This window comes from Gymnodraco acuticeps, unplaced genomic scaffold (assembly GCF_902827175.1).
Source record: "Gymnodraco acuticeps unplaced genomic scaffold, fGymAcu1.1, whole genome shotgun sequence".
Lineage (NCBI taxonomy): Eukaryota > Metazoa > Chordata > Actinopteri > Perciformes > Bathydraconidae > Gymnodraco > Gymnodraco acuticeps.
Window position 1 is genome coordinate 593,901 of NW_022990285.1, and position 24,910 is coordinate 618,810.

At 40.6% G+C, this 24,910-nt stretch overlaps 2 protein-coding genes across 5 annotated transcripts in view; one reads left to right on the top strand and one right to left on the bottom strand.

The window, feature by feature from the left end:
* Positions 1-514: 514 nt before the first annotated feature.
* stn1 (STN1 subunit of CST complex) lies at positions 515-22,077 on the bottom strand. Of its 4 annotated transcripts, none has more exons than XM_034221807.1 (10): positions 21,398-22,077; positions 21,167-21,293; positions 20,837-20,932; positions 15,271-15,348; positions 14,349-14,513; positions 8,039-8,150; positions 2,466-2,616; positions 2,140-2,262; positions 1,961-2,033; positions 515-770 (listed from the first exon to the last, which is right to left on the bottom strand). In XM_034221807.1, exons 2-10 carry the CDS (start codon positions 21,282-21,284, stop codon positions 613-615), a joined length of 1,074 nt encoding a protein of 357 aa, XP_034077698.1. In that variant the 5' UTR covers positions 21,285-21,293; positions 21,398-22,077; the 3' UTR covers positions 515-612. The 4 variants fall into 4 exon arrangements, with proteins under 4 accessions (XP_034077698.1, XP_034077699.1, XP_034077697.1 ...); XM_034221808.1 differs by lacking the exon at positions 21,398-22,077 and adding an exon at positions 21,369-21,375; XM_034221806.1 differs by lacking the exon at positions 21,398-22,077 and having other exon boundaries at positions 21,167-21,388.
* A 278-nt stretch (positions 22,078-22,355) lies between these two features.
* slkb (STE20-like kinase b) overlaps positions 22,356-24,910 on the top strand; it is a 50,202-nt gene continuing 47,647 nt past the window's right edge. Inside the window, exon 1 of the mRNA XM_034221803.1 lies at positions 22,356-23,371. Coding sequence (XP_034077694.1) covers positions 23,222-23,371 — 150 coding nt within the window. The 5' untranslated portion in view covers positions 22,356-23,221. The remainder of the gene's footprint in view (positions 23,372-24,910) is intronic.

The following is a 24,910-nucleotide window of genomic DNA, read 5'->3' on the forward strand; positions in this document are numbered from 1 at the left end:
CCTCTGACTCTTGGACTTGTGATGTGAATCCTCCGGCCGTTAACTCCAAATAAACCATCATGTGTTTGACATCAAAGCTACTGCTCTTCCCGTGTCTCCTTCCTGAGTCGGTGACTCCCACTGCATAGCTACACAGAAGTTTCCTCTACAGGTATTATTATTTAACACTGCTTTTCTTACAGGTTTATCCTATGTAGTTGTTGTGTGCCTTGCCAGTCAGACTGGATATACTGTAAAGGGATGCAATAGAAATATTTGATGGGAGGACATCAATTGAGAGGGATGGGGACCAAGAGGTGCCTTGCATTTTAATGCAGCCATTTACAGCCACTTAGTTATATATTTTCTATTTATTTTGAAATGTATACTATCATTATTAATTACAACAGTGGATTGTAAAATTGTATCAGCATGGTTAAAAAATGGACTTAAATGGATCCCAAAATAGTGGTTTTGTAAAAGAGATGTTCTTGACAATAGTCACGATGAACAAAGGAATACAAATGACATGATTTATTTCAATTGGATGCTCGCATTTTGGAGTAACAGGCCATACTACATATAGTATATATATATATATATATATATATATACAGCCAAACTGTGCCTAAGTTAAAACACAGTGTAATGGCTGTCGCTGGTGCTGACGACGTCACTGTTGCACTCCAGTGATTTGAGGACCAGCTCCAGTGCCGCTCTGCTCACATTCAGGCTGTAGCGCTGCCTGACTGCAGACAGGATGTGCAGGATGTGGCAACCCTTCTCTGCATCTGCAGGCACAGGAGGAAGACACTGTCAACACACAGGCATGTGGCCATGGAAACCAAGGTTAGATGGAGGCTTTAGACTTTTTATTTAGGCATTTTCGTTGGCCTTAATTTTACAACAATCTTACAGAAATATGTAATTTTACTAGGAGTATCACACAACGGTAGCCTTTCTATAGTGAAAATGAAGCCATTAATAAAGTTGTGCAGTAATTAAGTATTTTTGTCAGCAACCCATCACAAGGACTCCCTCAACAAAAACAATGTAATGTTTCCAATGGAATTTGGAATATTGTAGAAAGCAAGATCTATGGCAAACACATTTATGATACTTACAGGTTATGTTCAGAAGGATAATCTCCACATACTGATATTACTTTCAATAGTTGAAAATGCAATTGGCAGAAGTAGAAAGCTAAAGTTGGGCTACAAATAAACCACATCAAGTACTGTATCAGTATAATGAGGCTTAATAGTCTTTTTAAGTCATTTGTTAGCAACCACCGTTTTTAAAAGCTTTTTAAACATTCACCAGTGGTGTGTTTACTGAAATTTGTTATGTCATAAAACAAAGTTTGAACATCTGGTCAGTTGTATTTACCATGGACCTTATTTCAGGAATCTAACCAAAAACTAATGTTCACATTTAGACGAGTGAACCCGGAAGTGGTAACATGCCAACTAATTTAAAGAAAGAAAGAATCATTCTTACACCACTGTATTGAAGCAGAGATGAGTAAGTAGCTACTTTGTTGCACTGCCTCAAACACCTCCATTCGACACCTTTGTTTACTTCAGTTACATAGTGACATCACTATGTAACGCTGGCGCTTCTATTGGTTAGCGCTCCATTACATTTTAAGTGATAGGCTAAGGGACGGGACATCTCTAAGCGCTTGACCAACCGCAACAGAGGCGGCCAGCTAACCAATCAGAGCAGACTGGGCTCTGGTTTCAGACAGAGGGTGAAAAGAGGTGCTGCAGCACAGGCAGTATGAGAAAAATAAAGGGCTTTTTGAACATTAAAGCATGGAGACATGTCACAGTAGAGGCACAAAAGACTAATATCAACCTGAACATTAGCATAATATGTCCTATTTAACTATTAACTAAAGTAACTGCTTTACACAAAACATTGCCATAAAGGTGAATTAGAAAAATTATCAAAATCTTGATACTTGAAGAGTACTTACACTTCTCTCTCTTGCAGTCCTCCCTGATGATATCTTTGACGGCTATGAGTAGATCTTTGTCCTGTGCAGTCACCTGGTGATGGACAACAACATCGAACACACACGTCCATAAGGCATCCTCACTTTAACAGCCTGCTGAGGTGTTAAGAATAATTGAAGGACTCTCTGATGTTTCTTACATGATAAAGCTCATCCTGGGATTTGACCTTGCGGTAAACAATACCCTCATCCTGAAGAATTTTCAGGGCATCCTTGAGGAGCTGCCGGAGCTGCTGGCATGCAGATGGACCCGCCACGGGCTCCTTCGTAGCAACAGAGAAGCATGGTAATACAGCAGTGCTAAAATGAAATTACATTTCAAATGGCATTTTCTTCTATGTTTTGGAAGGATATACTTTATTATATTGAAGGACACTTCAAATACAGTCTGACGTTTGATTTTCCTTTCATCCCACCTCCACACATCTTCAAAAATAAACTGATCCAATATTATAATCGGGCGTACCTGGTCTGCTGGTGCAGTTTGAGGCTGTCTAGGGATCAGAGGCTGCAGGAGGTCCTGGACATCATACGGCCTGAACCTGCTCACCGACTTCTGCTTAAAGAAATCCTTGATGATATTGGTTGCCTTGCCGATGGAACTGACAGCTGATTCACTGAACAACACAGAGAGAAAATGGCCTTTATACAATTCATACTTAACGCCCTGACAAACCAAACTGACACCAAAGAACACGTCCCGACGGACCCGATTGTTGTGTCGCCTCACGTCTCCTGCGTCTTGGCCAAAAAGTCGCACTGGAACACACCGCAAAGAATGGGGGGCACACGCTCGTGAACTGTTAGCGCCTTGTTAAGGCCCCTACACAGGGGCCTTAACGCTGACGGCCTTAACCGATTTCGGCCGTCGATAGATGTCTGGCCGTCGATGAGCGTCCTGTCACCCTACTCAGATTGGTGTGTCCCGCACCGTCGTGTCTTTTCGGCCGTGCTGACACCTTCCGCTGAGCTGTCGGCAAAATAAATCACTCTGATTGGCTGTTCAACTTAGCGAATCAGTGCATGAGAAGCGAGGTACGCAAACAAACGATTAAGAAGGCGCACACAGACGGCTATTCTTTTTCATTTTCATCTATCTGCTTCCACAAGCAACAGTCCAAGGGCTGATACAGCCAGTACTGCACTAAACATGTTTTCGATGAACGAGAGTGAAAATGGAACTTACACGCTATTTGTTGTTTGTATCACGCAGTCTGTCTTCCGGTTGCCTCTTTTGAATGACGAATACACACTACCGCCGCCTGCTGGTAAGGAGAGTTATTGCCACTCACGCATGCGCAGCTCGTACGTGCTACTTGGCCGTCGGCTGGAGTCTTTGCGGTGTGTTCCAGTGCGACTGTTGGCCAAGACCATAGACTGTATATATAAATGGACGAAGTGTCCGTGACATCACCCATAGGATTCTGCAGAGTTGCAGAGAAGCCCTTAGTAGGCGGAGTCGGCCACTAACGTCTCGACAGTGACGTCAGAGTCTAACTCCCTCCTGCTCCAAATAAGGGTAGAGAGGCGGAGCCGAGGCGGGACCTGCTGCCACCAAACTGGAAGCTCCAGAGCTAGCTCAAGCTAAGAAGCTAAGCGAACATGAAATACATGCATACCAAGTTACTGCGTGGCACTTTGGTTTTGTTAAAATAGTGTAGTTCCCCTATATAAACGTTACATTCCTAAAAAAACGAGACAATCATTCTTAATGCTTGTCATTCACACATTAATAAAATAAAAATAAGTACCGATACATAGCAGAACAATTGTGGCAATGTTCAGCTTAATAAGCCTTGTTCAACATAATTTATTTAGCTAAGACTACAGCGGGCTGCAGGCGAACCAAGTCCGCGTTTCGCTGCATTCCTTGATCTCCAGTTATAACGGCGGACTCCGCCGCCCGGAGCTAACGGAGCCCCAGGGGGCTAGCTCCGGGACGCCGGCTGGAGCTAGCCCCCTGCGGCTCCGTTAGCTCCGGCGGCCACCACTGGGATAATTGGGTCCCCTTTTAATATTTGCTCCCGTTTAGCATTATGGACGTCATATCCATAGACTATAAAAGTCTTACCCAAGGCTGAATCATAAACTAAACTGTATATGTATATATATATACATGTATAAAGGGTTACGTCCTTAGCTGGCTAATAAGCTATATAACAAGCTAACAAGCACACAAACACCTGCTAACGGGGTTAACATGTATAATATTATAATTTTAGACTTCTTTGAAGTTCTGTTAGTACATTCAACCGCACAGCACGACATTTTAATTGTCTGGTATTTGTAACAACATTCCCTAAAAGGCACAATCACCACGAACACGGCTAAAGGGTCAAGTACAGTAACTACAACTAGCTAACGTTGTAGCCTAGCAGAGTGGACAAGTTGCTGTTAGCTGACAGTGAGGCATGTACATGTCCATCAAAGTGACCACGCCCTAATTTATGCAAAATGTTTAAGACCTGATATAAATAAAAGGGTTGCGTTATAAAACAATTCACTCAACAATTAATAATCATTAAGGTGGAATCTAACTATCTCCCGAATACTTTGTATTGCATCCAGGGGTAGAAACATGTTTATTTCTGCTGTAAAGTTGGGCATTTTAACATGGGGGTCTATGGAAATTCATCCTTTCTGCAGTCATCGCCTATCAGCCAATTGATGAACTGCAGTTTAAGGCACTTCCTTATTGGCCTCCTGGCTCTGCCCCAGAGTTTGCCGCTTGGCCAAGAAGCATGAGACGTGAGGCGACACAACAGTCGTGTTCCGTCGGGACGTGTTCTTTGGTGTCAGCTTGGTGTGTAGGGGCCTTTATGCATGCCCACTGCACCTTGCAGGAGCGCGCACAGCGTAAAAAATCCAAAACTCACAGACATTTCAATGATTTGTGCGGCAAAGTTCGGTCTGGAAACGGTATAATTTCCTTTTTGGCGGGCATGCATAACACGCCATAACACTGGAGCCTCGCTGCGGGGAAACTTTGGCGCTGTTCCGAGTTTGTTTTAATCTGTCAAAATGACGGACTGCAGAAAATATTCGGGTAACGCGCAGAAAGAAACTATTTAAACATTGTGGCTGGCAACCTTAAAGTACTGCTGCTACCACATTCCATGCATCAGTAATTATAATCCAAGATTATATTAGTATACAACATCATAACACTGACAGGCAAATGATGTATCATCATGTAAATCTGTATCTTCTGACTTTTATTGTAGTATAGCCAGTGGCGTAACAAGGTTGTGATTGGCTCTGGTGCAAATATTGTTTTGGGCCCCCCCTCCCCCCAAACATAAGCGCATGCTGATGTGCTCACACACGCACGGACACACACGCCCCAAACATAAGCGCACGCTGATGTGCTCACACACGCACGGACACACACAACCACTCAGAAGCGCCACATGTAGGCTATCAACAACAGCCTGCCCTGGCCTCATACCACCACAGCCTGACAACGGCACAGCAAACTAATCACACAATCACTTTACATAATTAAATCGAGATTTTGAGGATGATGTATGACATCTAATTTCCTAACTTTAGCCGTTACATCTCCTTGTTCTCTCTTGTCCTTTCTCTTTGAGGGCCGCTCTTGTGCTTTGGTTTGCTGTACATTATCAGGGTTCCTGCAGGTTTCACCAACTCAAATTTAAGACTTTTTAAGACCTTTTAAGACCACTTTGAATATAATTTAAGACCTATTTCACGGCAAGACAGTATGAAGGAAAATTGCTATGAAAGAAGAAATACGTCCCATAATTACTTACAAAGTAGAGAAGAGCAAAGAGGAGATAGTTTGTGTGAATTACTTTAAATTGTGGGTAAGGGTAGATAGCCCCCATTGTTCTGTGACCTGTCAATCATCAAACCGGGGGTCATATTTCATTATGTGTTCATTTTTATCTGAGGTTGTACCCATGGATGTATAAAGAACAGTTCTACCGCAAAGTTATTCTCCATGGGGACTTCCGGCAACAATCTTGATTCTGATTGGCCAGAAGACTCGAAAAAAAATCAGCAAAGATGTTTTATTGAGAAGATCACTATGTGACATAAGTTTTCATAACCGTTTATGGTCTCCGGTACTTCCAGTCCAACGCCGACTGCATGCACAGCGTTAGAAAATCCTGCCTTCATAATAAAAGTTTGAGATATATATTTTGTATACAAATACAGAGTGTAATGTAGGCCTGTTATACTGATTGATATATATTGTACACACTGCTCTGCTTTCTGCACAGACCTCACAGCTGTTCTCACTGTAAACATCGCATCGCGATTAAAGCAGTTGATAAAATAATAGCCAGGGGATGCATGCAGAGCTGTCATTGGCTGAGATAAGTCCGGCCGTGCGTCACGACTCTTTTAGACATCACTGTTGCCGGAAATACATCCGCGGAGGACCCATCAGTGTATACTCGGTTATAGCTCCTCCAGAGAGCCTCCTCGATGCTCGATCCTCGAAGTGCATTTAAAGAAATGAGATGTCCTTCAACATGGCGCTCTGAAATCCATTTCCGGGTCACTACCGGAGGACCGAGGATTCGAAGAGGGGAAATGAGAAAGGCCCCCGTGTGTGCCTAATCGTTTGTTTGCGTACCTCACTTCCGTTTTGCTTCTCATGCACTGATTTGCTAAGCTGATGAATCAGAGTGATTTATTTTGCCGACACCTTCCGCTGCCGATTCGGCACGGCCGAAAAGACATGACGGGGCAGGACACACCAATCTGAGTAGGGCGACAGGACGCTCATTGGCGGCCAGACATCTATCGACGGCCGAAATCGGCTTGGTGTGTCAGGGCCTTACACTTAAATGTATATCTATCTACAGATAACTGATAGTCCTCGAGTCAAATCAAACTCCGACAACTAGTTACAATTTCTTTAGGAAACTATGTATTTGATTTATTTGAGTTTTTTTAATAAAATGTACATATGAATTATACCTTAGTGCAATCTATTGTTGGGATGTTTAATGTGCTTTGCTTTTGCAACCTTTTAAAGGGCAACACTTGTATTATGTTTAAGCCCACAAAACTCTCAGTGTCTTCACATGTGCGTCATACCTAGTATTTTTTCTGTTGTAAGGTAAGTATGAATGGTGTGCACAATTTACATCTAAGAAACGCTACATGCTAAATGAAGCAGCCAGTGTGTGTTCAAAAAAACAATGAATTGCTAGTATTTTGACTGGTGTTGCAATTGCGATATGATTCGCAATAATGGATGGATTGATAATTTTGTTATCATAATTGTCATTATGAGAGACACACATCTCTTCTTATGTCTCTCATTACAACATTTATGAAGGGATTTTTTTAAGAGGATATGAACCAAACAGATTTGGGATACTGTATATATACACAACACCATTTTAAAAATTATATTTTAACACATACCTACAATTTAAATGCTGCATTAGTCCATATTGCAACGTTGATATAATTCAATTAATTGCGCAGCCCAAGTGTGTTGTGATTTTTACAGTAAATCACCTAAAACAGCTTTCTGTTAAACGCAATAGTAGAGTTACGTCAGAGAAATAAAAAATAAAAGGAACAGCAGAAGAAGAGAGGCAGGAAGTAAACACTAACAGGAACATGGTGTGGACTCTGTCAGTGTTTAAAAAAAGGTGAAGAGACTTGGACAGTTACAGAAAACCTCCATCAGTGCTGCCATCATTTAAGTTATGCTGTAGTTGTTGCAGTTCCAGCCATTGGTTCGAGCGGAAGAGCCAATGTTTTTTTTTGGCAGAACCAATACCTTCATTTTTAAAACCAGATTCTCTGTCAATGTGTTGGTTTATTTAGTGTGTAGATGTGTAAGGAGCAGATATCGTACTCTCCCCTTATTCCCTTCTTGCTGAACCGAAAACTAATTCTCATTTAATGTGAATAGAAACATGGTAATAGTCATTCCTTTTGACATTTTTCTAGAAATGTGGTCAAATGTTCAATAATTGAATGGAATCCTGGCACCAGTGATGTAATATGCTGTGATGGTGCGATATAAGGGATGGATGCTCGTACCCGGTTGCTGTAGGTTGCAGCTGAAGTGGTTTGTCATAACACTGCCTGTAGAGCTGAGGAACCTCCATCATCCACGCTATCTGGACCGCCATCACTGGGTCGTTCACTTTATCTGGGAACACACACACACACACAGATACACAGGTGATGAATGGGCAGAGGATATACAGTACAGTAGATGGTGTGTACTCTCAAATAAAGAATGTGCATTGTGTGTGCTTGTGTAAGAAAGAGAGACACATGTAAGGCATCATTAAACAAGACCACAGTGATAGGATAAAGAAAGTTCTTGCGAGGCACTTTCAGTCTGTGTGGGTCACTGTTGCCCCTTTCACACCAACGGCGCCGCCTCTTAGCTCTGGAATCCGGTTCACTTCCAGTTCCAAAAAATTGTCGGTCTAGAGGCAAGAGCTTCGGAGCTAAGAGGCGGCGTCGCTTACGTCTCTCGTACGTCCAGGCGTGCAGGAAACTAAACCCACCTCCCCTGAACATGGGTCGACTGTCGTGCCTGCCTACAAGCAGTAGTGCTTATAAACACACTTTATAAAGTCAGGCAACACTAGGGTTGCCAACCGTCCCGTATTAGCCGGGACGTCCCGTATTTGAGCCAATAGGGGCGTGTCCCGTACGTGACTTTGTTTGTCCCGGATTCCCGTGTAAAGGGAAAAATAAAAAATGTTTCTGTTTGCGCGCAATGCAGTGTGTCTGGCTGCGTGCCTGTGTGTTTGTGTGCTGTATGTGAAGGGCACTAGGACCGCTCAGTTGACAGGGCAGGCACAATGCTCGCACGTGTGTGTGTGAGATAAAAGAAAAGACTTGTGTCTTACAACAAACAGTGGAAGAAAAACACAGTTGGGTAAAGTCCGTGAGTGGAGATCTGTCCCGGGTCTTCTGCGTGTGTGTGTGTGTGTGTGTGTGTGTGTGTGTGTGTGTGTGTGTGTGTGTGTGTGTGTGTGTGTGTGTGTGAGTGTGTGTGTGTGTGTGTGTGTGTGTGAGAGTCAGTCAGCTGATTGATGGGAAAATGCTGGGGAAATGGTTGGTTGAAGGATAACATTAAGTCTAATAATGATGTACCGTGCATGTTCACATCATGTATACTTTGCATTACTTAATACCATTTTTCAAATATTTATTTTTTAACATTTTGGACAAAATAGCCAATTGTACATCGAGGTGCCCAGATGTCCCTAGTGCCCACCTATCCGATTTGAACATGCTGATGTACAATGTACTGCCCGAGGCACGGGCCGAGGAGGTGGAGTTGCAGCAATCTTTGACTCAAGTTTACTTGTCAATACTAAACCAAAATTAAATGATACCTCCTTTGAAAGTCTCGTTTTTAGTCTTACGCATCCGACCTGGAAAACTTTGCAGCCAATCTTATTTGTTACAGTGTACCGTGCACCAGGTCCTTATTCAGAATTCTTATCTGAATTCTCTGAGTTTTTATCAACTTTGGTTCTTAAAACAGATAAAGTAATTATCGTAGGTGACTTTAATATTCATGTTGACGATGATAAAAATAGCCTTACTGTTGCATTTAACTCTATATTAGATTCTGTTGGTTTCTGTCAGAGTGTAAATAAACCAACCCACTGCTATAATCACACTCTCGACCTTGTTCTGACTTATGGTATTGAAATTGAGCAACTATTAGTCGAACCGCATAATCCTGCTTTATCCGACCATTTCTTAGTAACTTTTGAAGTACTGTTACGAGACTACAAAGCATTAGTCAAAAGCTCCTGCAGCAGAAACCTATCTGTTAGTGCTATAGCCAAATTTAAGGAAGAGATTCCACCAATACTTAAATCGATAGCATGTCTGCATGTAAGGGAGGAAACTTACACAAAATGTACACCACCCCAAATTGATCATGTTGTTGATAGTGCTACAGATGCGCTGTGAATAAAATTAGACTCTGTTGCTCCTTTGAAAAAGAAGAAAATGAAACAACATAGATTAGCTCCATGGCATAATGCCGAAACCCGCAAAATAAAGCAAAAGTCGAGACAACTTGAAAGGATATGGCGTTCCACTAAACTTGAAGAATCTCGTTTAATTTGGCATATTACTCTCAATGAATATAAGAAAGCACTGCGTAAAGCGAGAGCAGCCTACTACTCTTCATTAATAGATGAGAATAAGAATAATGCAAGATTTCTTTTCAGCACTGTAGCCAGGCTGACAGAGAGCCACAGCTCGATTGAGCCTTCTATTCCCATAGCACTCAGTAGTAATGATTTTATGTGCTTTTTTAACGATAAAATTGTTACTCTTAGAAACAAAATTAATGACCTCTTGCCTTTGACCAGTATAGTGTTATCAACAGCTCCCGGAAACGTAACTTCTAATATTACACTAGATAGTAAACTAGAATGCTTTTCAGGCATAAACCTTGAACAATTAAATTCAATGATTCTCTCTTCTAAACCATCAACGTGTATCTTAGACCCGATTCCAACTAAGCTGTTGAAGGAAGTTTTTCCATTAATTAGCACTTATTTATTAAATATTATGAATATGTCTTTATTATCAGGCTATGTTCCACAATCATTCAAAGTAGCAGTGATAAAACCGCTTCTTAAAAAGCACAACCTCGATCCAGAGGTTTTAGCCAATTATAGACCTATTTCCAATCTTCCGTTCCTCTCAAAAATTATTGAGAAAGCGGTCGCAAAACAGTTGTGTGATTACTTAAAAAACAATGATTTATTTGAAGATTTTCAGTCTGGCTTTAGAACACATCATAGCACAGAGACAGCTCTGGTTAAAGTCACAAATGACATTCTAATAGCCTCTGACAAGGGACGTGTCTCTATTCTTGTTTTGCTCGATCTCAGTGCTGCATTTGATACTATCGACCATGATATCTTATTGCAAAGACTAGAGCACTTAGTTGGCATACAGGGAATTGCTTTAGACTGGTTTAGGTCCTATCTATCTGAACGCTCTCAGTTTGTACGTGTCAATGATGAATCTTCCATGCAAACCAAAGTTAGCCATGGAGTGCCACAGGGCTCAGTGCTCGGACCTATTTTGTTCACATTATATATGCTTCCGTTAGGCAATATTATAAGGAATCATTCTGTAAACTTTCATTGTTATGCGGATGATACTCAACTATATTTATCAATCAAGCCTGATGAAATTAATCATCTAAATAAAATTCAAGACTGCCTTAAGGACTTAAAAACGTGGATGACCTTAAACTTTTTGATGTTAAACACGACCAAAACTGAAGTTATTGTACTTGGCCCGAAGAATCTACGAAACAAATTATCTAAGGATATACTAACTATGGATGGCATTAATTTGGCCTCCAGTGAGACTGTAAGGAATCTTGGTGTTATATTTGATCAGGATTTATCCTTTAACGCCCACATAAAATCAATTTCAAGGACCGCCTACTTCCATCTACGTAACATTGCAAAAATCAGGCATATCTTGCCTCAAAACGATGCAGAGAAACTAGTCCATGCATTTGTTACTTCAAGGCTGGATTATTGTAACTCTTTATTATCAGGGTGTACCAAGAAGTCAGTCAAGTCGCTTCAGCTGATTCAAAATGCTGCAGCTCGTGTACTAACCAGAGTTAGGAAAAGGGACCACATTACTCCTGTTCTGGCTGCCTTACACTGGCTCCCTATAGAACACAGGATAGAATTTAAAATTCTTCTTCTCGCCTACCAAGCCCTTAATGGGCAGGCGCCATCTTACCTCAAAGAACTCATTATACCCTACTGTCCTACTAGGGCATTGCGTTCCAAGAATGCAGGGTTGTTGGTTGTTCCTAGAGTCTCTAAAAGTACAATGGGAGCCAGAGCCTTTTCTTATCAAGCTCCACATTTGTGGAATCAGCTTCCAGTTTGTGTTCGGGCGGCAGACACCCTATCCGTTTTTAAGAGTGCGCTTAAGACCTTCCTTTTTGATAAAGCTTATAGTTAGGGCTGATTAGATTCAGCCCCTAGTTTTGCTGATATAGGCTTAGTTTGTCGGGGGACATCTTACTTCTTCCTTCTCTCTGTCTATACCTGTGTACTCTCATGTTCCGATTAACCCAGCTTCCCCAAATGTCTTTCTTTTTGGTGTCTATATACGCCGGGATCCGGAGTCATGGATGATCCTGCGCTCCTCTGTCCTGGATCGCGAGCCCTGGATCTTGAGTCGTGGCTGTGGTCCTGGATCATAGGTCCTGGATGGATATCCTCGTGGATTCATTTTCCTATTATACACACATGCATTTCCAAACATTTGGACTACCTATGTTGCAAATGTATTATCTTTTCAATTTACACATGGCATCTATTGCACGTCTGTCCGTCCTGGGAGAGGGATCCCTCCTCTGTTGCTCTCCCTGAGGTTTCTCCCATTTTTCCCTTTAAACTGTGGGTTTTCTTTGGAAGTTTTTCCTTGTACGATGTGAGGGTCTAAGGACAGAGGGTGTCATATTGTCATACTGATATTTTGTACAAACTGTAAAGTCCACTGAGACAAATGTAACATTTGTGATATTGGGCTATATAAATAAACATTGATTGATTGATTGATTGATAGTAGCCTAATGCAGGTGTAAGACCATTGTGTTTGTATTGTGTTATAGGTATGCATAGTTTTCTATGCATTTTGAGGGTTTTGGGGGGGTTTGACCCCTCGAACCCTAGGGGGCTGGCTCCCCCAAAATAATTAAATAACATAACCCTAACCCCGAAATAAAGTAACAAAAAAAAGTAACTAAATCCGCCAGAAACCCAAAAATCTTCGCGCGCCTGTGTCCCGTTTTTCCATTTCTGGAAGTTGGCAACCCTAGGCAACACTAACCAGGCTTCGTGTGATTCTGTTTATTTGTACCTTACTTTGACCATGCGTTCATTGTTATTGATCATTGTGGAGAGAGGCAGACGTTTTGTTTTTTATTATAGCAGCTATCGGATGGAATCAATACATGGGCTGCACAGGTTGTCGTGTCCGACTATCACAAGTAGAATCATAATAAAAATACGCCGGTAAAATGTGCCTGTAGAAAACGGTTTATGCCACAATAGGATAGCAATAGCAAGTAGTCAGTTTAGCTTCGGTTGCTATGCTAACATCACCCATTTTATACCAGAGAAACTTTCATAACAGCGTTGTGATGCCAAACAGCGTCAATTCAGACTGACCCACATTCACTTAGGCTAAAGGTTACTGGGGATATGTATCAGCTGCTTGTGTGAGTCGGACAGTGAATACTTTAGAGCGGCCGCAGCAGTGTGAGCTAACCGGGAGCTAACGGAGGAGAATAAACTCCCGTGGAAGAGCAGCCAACACTGCAGCGGTCGGTAAATGCCGCAGAAACACATTAATAAACAATGAACCAGGGCACTCTGGAGAAAAGTATAAGGTTGGAGAAGTCGTTATTCAATTTAATCTGGCTTCGTGTGATTAAAAGCAACACGATCATCGACCCGACGCAGTTCCCCGTTGTTGTTGAGAGCGCCGTAACGCCGTTGGGGAGCAAATCAGCGATGTAAACGGTGACGTCATGACGCAGCAGCGGCAGCACCAGTCGGGCTCTGGGTGGTGTGAACAGAGCGGGAGCTGAAAAGGGAAACCGGAGCTGAACCAGAAAAGCTCTAGCTCGGAGCTAGAAAGGGAAAAGCGCTGGTGTGAAAGCCGCATGTGAGAATGTATGTTCATGTTTCAGCATGTGTAGTTTCTGATACAACGGTTACATGTTGGTATTTAAGGCCATTGGTAGTCTTATTCTAATCAGAATCAGAATGTGTACATACTTTCACATGGCTGCTATATCGCTGAACTTTTACTGGATGTGAATTTTTGTATATTGTGTCATTTTTTCTTTTTCATATTTCTTTCTTATACATGCTTGTTGAGAGATATTAAGCTGTCTTTGGCTCTTTGCTGTAACTATTGTAAATGTCCCCGAATAAAGGTATTCTGATTCTGATTAAAATAAATTAAATAAGATAGGATACTTATATAAACATAACAAGTTAAAGCAAGAATGTGGAATATAATAAAATGTATATATTTATAAAAACATAAAAGTTTAATTACAGGTTTTTATTTAAAAAACCTGGAATTAAATATGTTAATAAAAAGGAAGATGTTTATATTTAGCAAAATATATTAAAATAAGAATGTGAAATAAAATAAAAATATTTATATAAGTTAAAGTAAAAATATCTAATACAAAATAATATTAAAACCAATGAATACAAATATTTATATAAACATAAGTTTGAGTATTATCGCTGGTGAGTACATTTCTGATAACAAATAGCACATGGCAGTCCTGTGCACTCACAGAAGCAGGAGGCCATGATTTCTCTCTGTTGTCTGGATGTCTTCACCGGTCCTCTGACCCGGAGCAGCTCTCCGATCTCCAGCCGGCAGCGGCTCTGCTGCGCCTGCCTCAGCTTCTTCAGCTCACTCCCCGGGTTAAAGCCCCCGTCACTGGGTTTTACACTTGCTGGAGATGAGGGGAAATTAGTATAGGATATTAGGATATTACACGGTGGTTTGTGTTAATAAATAAGTGTAATTTATAAAGGAATAGTTGAAATGTAGTTCAAGTAAAGGTAGTAATGTAAAATAGGTCATTTCAATGAATCTCTAACTGTTAATGATCTGCTTTGTACATTTATTTAATGAGACCATTTTCCAAATGTACTTGACACTAAAAGAAAGGGAAACATTTGGAGTCGGGGATATTTACATGTTTTTAAGCTATGATTTTGTTGGTCCAGCCTTTGGTCAATGACTGTGACCCATGAACTATAATGGACAGCCCTGCTCTAAAGAGTACCTTTAAGACAACTCGTATACAGTTATAAAACTGCATTTACTAATACTGACAATAGTTAAGTAATATTCATAGTGTTGCTTTTTATATTGTCTTTTAAATGGAAGATGTGCTCTACAGCTGTAGGCAAAACCAAAAATACGAAGTAAAAAAAGGTATACGGGCTACAGACAATATACTTTGTGTGTGTCATTTCATTTGCAACATTTAGGTACACCTGCAATTAACTCTCATGGAGAGATAAGCAGCATGGTCAAAATAGAGACAACATTTACAGATATTATGTAAATGAAAATCAGTACATTAATCCTTTTATTTTGGAAGTCAATATGCAGTGATTTGGCAACTTTAGTGTACTTCTGCTTAATTAGAAGTCTAATACAAAGCAAAACAAGCATTACTGAGATTCATAAATCAAACTCACATTTCGAAGAATTTTCCTCTTCTTTGAACAAGTCATTTTTCCAGCATAGGCAGTTTATCACGCCAGTACCATCATCCACTGTGAACAGAAGAAGAGACACTCAAAACCTGTTTTAGCTTGTGAGAAGTTAAGGATGCCAAATTCCTCTGTAGGCTATTGTGCAACAGGAGAGTGTGTGTCAGTTTGTGAGATGTAAATAAAGAATAGTGATCTCAACATTTCATCCAAAATATGCAACAACATCATTGTATTGCTAAGATGGGACACACACACACACACACACACACACACACACACACACACACACACACACACACTCCCATCCCGTCACATATTGACGGACGGTCAGGGCCCCTCCCCGTCGCTATGTGACGTACAGGGTACCCCTTGCCCGTCAGGCTTCTACGGGCAGGGCGTCCCATAGACCTTCATTGCGGACAGCGGACCCCTTGACCGTCAGGCTTCTACGGGCAGGGCGTCCCATAGACCTTCATAGACCACGTGATCAACAACAATGGCCGACCTTCGTGTTATTCTCGGTGGAAAAGGCCTATTTTAAGGTTCATTTGGCCATTAAAATGCGTTTTGATGTCATTTTATGCGAGTAATGAGTTTTTATTTCTGATTATTTGTGCAGTACATGGACATGATGTTTAGTTTGCTAGTTATGACGAAGATTACTTCATGAATGTGTACACATTCATGGTTGCTAACATTTTTTTGGTGGAAATGTGTTTTTTCACAGCAAAGTCACCCTCTGGACTTGGACTTATTGGGAGAATTTAAAGGCAAGAACATCCCAAATATTCATTTAGGTCTTTATTTTAGACCTTTAGTGTTGCCGTCTGTGAGGAAAATAAACGGGGCTCAGAGCCTCGTATTTTTTTAATCTTTTTTTCCTTCTAATTTGTTATTCTTCTCAAAATAGCACACTGTTATTTACTCACCAATAACACACAATTATCCTTGCTTTTATTTATTGGTTTAATTCCATAATCTCGGGCTTTTTTGGCGTCCGTCAGGAACTGAATTTCAAAATAAAAATAACCAGAAACAGACGTAGGCCTATAAGGGACATTTCGAGCATCATTGCGATTGTCAACATTTTTGAGTTTAGGATGGCCGAAGACACTACACTACCCATAATCCCCAGCTATCGTTTAGGACTACAGTCCCCGTGATTAATCTTCAAGGTCTGGGATTGGATGTTGGAGTGGCAGTGCGCCAAGGTTACGCCGAGCGTCAAACAGCTGTTTGAAATGGAACGAAACCACGCCAGACTATCCAAAACTGGAATCGAACACCCCCCCAGAACTATACACTACACTATTGTGTTTCGCAAAATGTTCTATGGGACGTCTCTACTGAACGTTTTCCCCACAATTAGAAGTTGCCAGTATTAAACACATTGGTGTTATCAAATGTAAAACATATAATTAATAAATGGGTGAAAATCGCTGTCCATAATGCGCAGCATTAATATATAGCATTAATATATACCCACATGACAGCTCATTGATACTTTGTAATTCTACTCAACTACAATTCAGAGGTTAACCTGGTATTTTTACTCCACTACACTTATTTGAGTTACTTTGCAGATTCTGATTAATTATGTGAAATATAAACAACCCTTAAATCAGACTTTAGTTACACCTGAGTAAAATTCAGGTAAGGTGATTGTCAAGTGCCAACAATCAGGAGAGATATTTGATAGTTGGTGCTTGAGAAGACTAAACATGTATCTGCAATTGACATGAATGGAAACGAGTAATAAAGTATATTAATTACTCGTTATTCTCTACTAATAGTTAATTAAAGACTGTATATTATGGCTATTTTGCACATCCCTTTCAAGATTTTCAAAGGTTTATTGACATATCATATACACAACTACGGTGTAGTTATGCAATGAATGAAACACTTGGGTCACAGGTTCCTCAACAGTGCATTACAAGACATCTATCAATATGTGTGTACCTCCACCATTAAACTGTCATATTCTGCACATTTCTTATTCTATCTACATAAGAGTATAATCCATATGTATAATATCAGTTAAAATAAGTGCTTCAACATAGTTAACATTGCAGGAAAGCAATATATTAGACGTTAAGTACTTTGTCAGGCTTAATATTTATCTGTAGATAGATACCCCCAAAGTTTTTTTCTTATTTAAAAGAAGACCTTAATCTGTTATTTAATGTTTAAATAAAGGTTAATTAGTTTTTCTGTTTTGCACCTCCTCCTATTAATATCTTTGTACATTCTGCACTAAACTGTTTTATTGTAGAGATCACTTATAGTATCTTCTTGATTTTTTATATTCTATATTTATACTTTTCCCCCTATGAAAGTATGTACTCTTAATATTTTTTTAAACAAATAAAACACATAAAAACAATAATTCAATAACGTGCTTTAACCACTAGGCGGTGCACACAAGGTACACACAGCCATAATAACTTTGTATTATTAGCGTTGGACACTTGTATGTACAACATCTGAAGATGTGTAGTTTTATTCATGCTTTCACATAATTTTACAGCATATTGCTATACTATTTCAGACTCAGTATTTACATTCTTACATTCAAAATGCAATCCAATTCAAATCAGTAATATCTTTAAAAACTACAAATCCTTTTATATAAGCTGTGCACCGTTATGGTGTAAATATAACCTATCTATGAATTATATCAAATGTAAAAGTCAGCCGAATTAGTGTTGATACTGCAAGGAGACATATTGTGTGAAGAGAAATTGAAGATGTTGTTTAATTGTTAAAATATTTATGATCCACGTCAAGTATTCAGTTTCGGCGGCATTTCTTCAGTTTTTCCAAAGGTCTTCTCATCAGGGCTCTATAAATAAAGAACTACGGCATATCTGTAATATACAATGCAGCCGAACCGTGTATTACAATGCCGTTATGTGATGACTTTCAAAGAGAAAAGCAAGAGCGCTCGGAATTAAGTATTATTTTAAAATGTTTTCCGGATTTCATATAATATAAACACCAAATCCCAGCATGCATTGCGGCTAAAACATCCAATCAGCGTAGCTGAGGATCTTGGGTAATCGCTCGAAATGCCTACGTCTGTTTCCGGTTATTTTTATTTTGAAATTCAGTTCCTGACGGACGCCAAAAAAGCCCGAGATTATGAAATTAAACCAATAAATAAAAGCAAGGATAATTGTGTGTTATTGGTGAGTAAATAACAGTGTGCTATTTTGAAAAGAATAACAAATTAGAAGGAAAAAAAGATTTTAAAAATACGAGGCTCTGAGCCCCATTTATTTTCCTCACAGACGGCAACACTAAAGGTCTAAAATAAAGACCTAAATGAATATTTGGGATGTTCTTGCCTTTAGATTCTCCCAATAAGTCCAAGTACAGAGGGTGACTTTGCTGTGAAAAAACACATTTCCACCAAAAAAACGTTAGCAACCATGAATGTGTACACATTCATGAAGTAATCTTCGTCATAACTAGCAAACTAAACATCATGTCCATGTACTGCACAAATAATCAGAAATAAAAACTCATTACTCGCATAAAATGACATCAAAACGCATTTTAATGGCCAAATGAACCTTAAAATAGGCATTTTCCACCGAGAATAACACGAAGGTCGGCCATTGTTGTTGATCACGTGGTCTGGGAGCTGTTGCAGCGTCCATAGCAACCACCTTAGCAACCATGAATGTGTACACATTCATGAAGTAATCTTCGTCATAACTAGCAAACTAAACATCATGTACATGTACTGCACAAATAATCAGAAATAAAAACTCATTACTCGCATAAAATGACATCAAAACGCATTTTATTGGCCAAATGAACCTTAAAATAGGCATTTTCCACCGAGAATAACACGAAGGTCGGCCATTGTTGTTGATCACGTGGTCTATGAAGGTCTATGGGACGCCCTGCCCGTAGAAGCCTGACGGTCAAGGGGTCCGCTGTCCGCAATGAAGGTCTATGGGACGCCCTGCCCGTAGAAGCCTGACGGGCAAGGGGTACCCTGTACGTCACATAGCGACGGGGAGGGGCCCTGACCGTCCGTCAATATGTGACGGGATGGGAGTGAGAACGTGTTGCACGCACGCACGCACGCACGCACGCACTAAATGGTTTTTAAAAATATCGACTCTTTGTTTGTAGATATCTACTAAACTAAAGCAAATAAAGAGAGTAATGTAGGCCTGTTATACTGATTGATATATATTTTACACACTGCTCTGCTTTCTGCACGGACCTCACAGCTTTTTGAAGGACATCTAATTTCTCTAAATGCACTTCGAGGACCGAGCATCGAGGAGGCTCTCTGGAGGAGCTCTAACCGAGGATACACTGATGGTTCCTCCACGGCTCCTCCGTGGATATTATTTTAGAAACTGCTTTCATCGCAACGCTATGTTTACAGTGAGAACAGCTGTAAGGTCCGTGCAGAAAGCAGAGCAGTGTGTATAATATATATCACTCAGTATAACAGGCCTACTCTCTTTATTTGCTTTAGTTTAGTAGATATATACAAACAAAGAGTCGATATTTTTCTAAGAACATTTAGTGCTTCACATAATAAAATACACAACGGCTGTATCCTGATTATGCTTTAGGAGCTGTAGGTGTGTGTGGTACAGTGTGTATAGCTGTGTGTGTGTGTGTGTGTGTGTGTGTGTGTGTGTGTGTGTGTGTGTGTGTGTGTGTGTGTGTGTGTGTGTGTGTGTGTTGTACAGTGCGTAGATGCGGCGGACAGACGGGTCTCAGTTGGTTTGATTTTGATTTGATATACTTTATTATTTTTGGTGTCCTCTGCTTACTTTGAATTATTGTGCAGCTTTTGGCCCGTAATTTAAATTCCCCATTTCAGCGACCATTTCTCTCCTCGGTTCCCCTCCTTAGTCCTCCGCTCGCATCTGTGGGCGGCACCAAGTCTCGAGGATAGGAGTCGAGGAGGGGAAATTTGAGTATTGAGAAACCTCTTTTGAAACATCTCTGTTCCCGGAAATGCACCATCAGTGTATCCTCGGATAGCTCCTCCAGAGAGCCTCAAATCAGATCACGCAGACTCAAACCTCATTATGCCCAAATTCCAGCTGAGAGGGTCTTCTCTACAGCTGGCCTGATTGTGAATCGCCTCCGCACCCGCCTCTCCCCTGAGTAAACATGCTCATATTCTTAAAGAAGAATGAGTATTGGATAGCTGCACTCTGTGCATAGGCCCGGTTATAGGTTGTTGATCTCTGTTGTAATAGGGTTACGTTACCCTAACCCATTATGTTGTTCGTGTATGATCCCTCTTTAATTTAAAAACCCATTTTTGTATAGGATATGTACATTTCGGTTAACCGTTTTTTTGGGGGTCGAATAATCGAATATACATTTGCTTTCAAATTCCCATCCCTAAATACAATATTAAGAATGTTGCTGAAATACTTCATACATTATTTATGTCAATGATACACAAGCACATACATAATGTATAGTGTTTAATAAAATATAATAATATCAGTGAATATATATTTTATTTTTATTTTGGTGAGGGGAATAACAAGATTACCTCCATAACAGAAGAAGTCTTCTCTTTCTCTCTGGTAAACCACTGTCCCAAGTACATCAACCTTGTAAATTGGATGGGAGTTGTAGAAGTAAATACCTGTGGGACATGGGTGCATACAGGATAAAAATAATAAATAGAGTTGGCTAACTTACAGAATGATAATTAGTTAGCTTACTTGCTAATATCATATTTATAGCAACTGACGTTAGTTTGTAAGTTGTTAAGTATTAAGAAATGTAATGTTACGTGTGAAAGTTATAATGTATAGATATACCAAGGAGTCAGGACACAGTGGGTTTCTATAAGTTAGAGACAGTTAGCTGTTGTTACCTGGCACCTGTGTGGACTCTGTCATCTGCAGGATGTCTCTGACATACAGCCTGGCGAAAGCAGAAAAGATCGGGTCCAAACCCCATAACATCGATGGGGGCTCTCCCGCTGGATCCATTGTAGGGGCCTGCATTTCATTATGAAAACAAAACAGATTACTTACCTATTATGTGGAACCGGTGTAGGTATGTGTTCGGCCTACCAGATCTGTTCGGGGTCCGTTACGCTTACCAATGACGTTTTGCATTGGCTGTACGGCAACCCAAGAGGACATTTTACACGGCCAAATTCCGCAAAGAATATAAAAAAAAAATAGCAATCGACAGTGAATGTATGTTACGACAGTGAATGTATGTTAGTGTAACTGTGTCAGGAAAGTGAAGTGTTAATTAAGGAATGTTAATGAAGAAGTGAAATGCATAAAATAGAAAGTTAATATGTAGCATTTCCCTCCGAAATATGGTCGGAGACTTTACTGATGATTTAGAATGTAGATGTAGAAATTCCAGAAATTCCAGACTCAACGTAAGAACTTGTCATTTTATTTATGAATATGGAATTATAACACTGGAGTTTGTTATTTGTTATAATAACTTGATCATTCTATTTCAGTTTATGGTAGCAGCACGTTAACAGCTTCATCCTCTGAACGTGTGTACTGTCGTATATGTCCGCATCTGTAGCCGCACTGTCAATGAATTAAAAGTAAATAGGATGTGCCTCCTGTCATCATTAACGGACGTCTCAGACCGCTCAGAGAAGAGGATTTCTCATTTCTCTAAACGCCTGCTGCTTCCATAGCTGCTTCCCCTCCTCTCTCCTCGGTTCCCCTCCTCGACTCCTCCGCTCGCATCTCCTGTGGGCAGGACCAGCGCCATATAGATAGAATCGAGGAGGGGACATTTGAGTATTGAGAAGCCTTCCTGGTACCTACACCGGCGAAGAAGCTAGCTACTGCGTGCTTCCTGCATGGGTCTTGGCAGGAACCAAAATATTGGTCACGTGACGCTCAGTTTAATAAAAATAAGTATTCTTTATTTACGGTGGTTCAGCAATATGCACATACGACAGGTTAGGGAGGTTTCAATGACATCATATTAATAAAACACACTTAAAAGCAGAAGCAAAGTATTTTTCAGTCTTTATGATGCGTTCGTGTTTCGCAATGGTGTATGGGACATGTAGTTTCAGGCACACAAAGGAACACGACTGTTTTTAGAGGCGATGGTGGCAGATTGGCACAGAAACACTTCAACATACATGTAATAAACAGCATATTGATTATGTGTCTGGATGAAAATCTGCTACAGTATCTTCGTTGATGGTTTGAGTACCCAGCACATTTTCTGTGTTTGGTCTCCCATGCAGACGAGGGCAGCAGAAGACTGAAATTACCGCGCCAACTGTCAAACACGAGGGGCACGAAGAGAAAGAACCGCAGACGCGCGCACACGGGAACGCGCTCAGACACTAAATCCGCTAGATTACTAAACCCGTCTCACACCAAGGGAAAGATGAAGGTTTCAACCGTTGTAGCTTATGTTATTGTACGGACAAATTATACCCGCTTTTCGTCTCAAGGAAACTAAACTATTCTGTGGAATACAACTATTTGGGAGGACGCCTTACTCATCTTGTTTTTTCTTTTTGTTGAGACTGAGCCGCCCCACAGGGTTGTCGGGCCAGTGGGTCGTTAGGAATTGGAACAACGACGAGCTTCCCTCACTACTTTGCATTAAAATAAAGTATTGTTCAGTGGGATATTAAATGCTAGGACACGTCTACGTTACCCGTTAGCTATTCATTTAGCGGTTAACAATGACCCAAAGAGAAAGGGCTATTCTCCGGACTGGCCAAAACAGTGTCAAAGGCTAGGCTAGCTTTTGGTCCCAACTATTATGAAAGCTACTCAGTGTTGACCTAGCGGATATTTATAACTGATGGGACACTACTCCAAATACTTATGCTAAAGTAAACTCTCCGAGGAAACCGACACTAGTTTGGCGTGTTAAAGTTCCTTTGTCATCTTCATTATTGAATGACCGAGGATTCAATATGTCATTTTTTAATTTCCGTAAAATCTTTAAATTGGGATCAGAGAAGAAGAAGAAACAGTATGAACACGTGCGCAGGGATGAAAATCCTGAGGAAATATGGGACATTATCGGCGAATTGGGAGATGGAGCCTTTGGAAAAGTGTTCAAGGTATGAAATAAGAGATGCTTTATGTAGACAGTAGCCTTTCCTCTATTTGCTGAAGTGTGTGTGTCAGACTTGTGTTGTCATGAAATGAGACGAAACTTGAGTCTCCTTACCAAATAATCCTATTTTTAAAGCATAATACAAGTACCAGCAGTGGCACCTCGGTGTATTTCCGTGACCCACCCACCTTGTATTAAACAAGGAACCAGCACTGTGGACAAAGTGTCAAATTGGACTGCTGCTCTTCACTGTTCTCCAATTTACTGGAAGGTTGTTCATGTGACAGATATCCACATTTCATCAGATCCTTTCATTGCTGGAAACTGTCTTTTTTACCAACCTGTCACAATGGCAAGCAATGCTGATTTACCAAGTTACACTATATTTCCTATGTACAGATACAGAACAATAGCTGGCACCAGCACTATTATGATGCTCGTGGATGTTTGTTTAGCCTATCAGCTGTTTTTAGACAGCCAAATATTTAAACCCCCTTTACATGGTCAGAATGCCAAAGCCACTCCCTTGTCATCTTTGTAATAGTGCCATTGTGTGCTTTGACCCTAATGCATAGCTGGGCCTTGGTTTGCATGAGTGACAGTACATCTTATCACACAGGAGGGCTCTACCAAGTCTAATACCAGGAAGTATGTGGCTAATGAACGCAGTTATGTTTTGTTCTTGGTTGCCAAATGTTATTTTTGGACTTGAAATAGTTTCCCAAGATTTCAAGCTGGTATTACCTTGTATCATACTTAAATTAAGCCTAATCTTCTTGCACAATGATTTGGTCACAGGGCATTCCAATAGGGAGGCTCACGTGAACTAGACTTATTATTAAAGGAAAATGATCAAAACGCCATTTATTATTGTTATTCCATGAAAGCGGTTCATGTTTGCCCAATTGGCACTGGCATTCCAGAGTCAAGCTGATGGAGATCTATAAATAGTAAATTGCAGTGTTATGTTTATATGAATGGGATTTTGGCCATTCTAGTTGTAATGTCCCACTGCACTGATGCCTCACTGGGATAGTCCACACTGGTGTTTGACTGACGGTGGAACACAGGCAGGTCATCAGGATGTGGCTGCATCCCATATCGCAGCGGCGACTTCATTGAGCACATCCTGCCTGCAGAGAAGCCAAAACAAACAGGAGAGACATTTCCACTTTAACAAGACAAATCTAACTATTACCTACAGCTAAAAATAAGTGTTTTCTAGGAAGATATATTATGTACATTTCAGGTTCATATTTGTTTTGAGTGCCTCTCTACTCTGACATGTTTACATGCTTTAATTATCTTATTTTATCCTACTGCCTGTGCTGCAGCACCCCTTTTCACCCTCTGTCTGAAACCAGAGCCCAGTCTGCTCTGATTGGTTAGCTTGCCAGCTCTGTTTTGATTGGTCAACCTCTTAGAGATGTGTTGAAATGTCCCGCCCCTTAGCAGAGGCGGATTTAGGATTGCATGAGATCCGGGACTTATGCCCCGGCCACACGAGGACGAAAACGGCTAAACGCATAGGATTAACGCAAAC

Coding starts and splice junctions, on each gene's coding strand:
- stn1 (XM_034221806.1), bottom strand. CDS start 21,299: ATGCAGGCCCCTACAATGGATCCAGCGGGAGAGCCCCCATCGATGTTA. Junction 2,617..8,038: donor CTGCAACCTACAGCAACCGG/GTACGAGCATCC, acceptor TGTGTTGTTCAG/TGAATCAGCTGTCAGTTCCA. Junction 2,263..2,465: donor AAACTGCACCAGCAGACCAG/GTACGCCCGATT, acceptor GTTGCTACGAAG/GAGCCCGTGGCGGGTCCATC.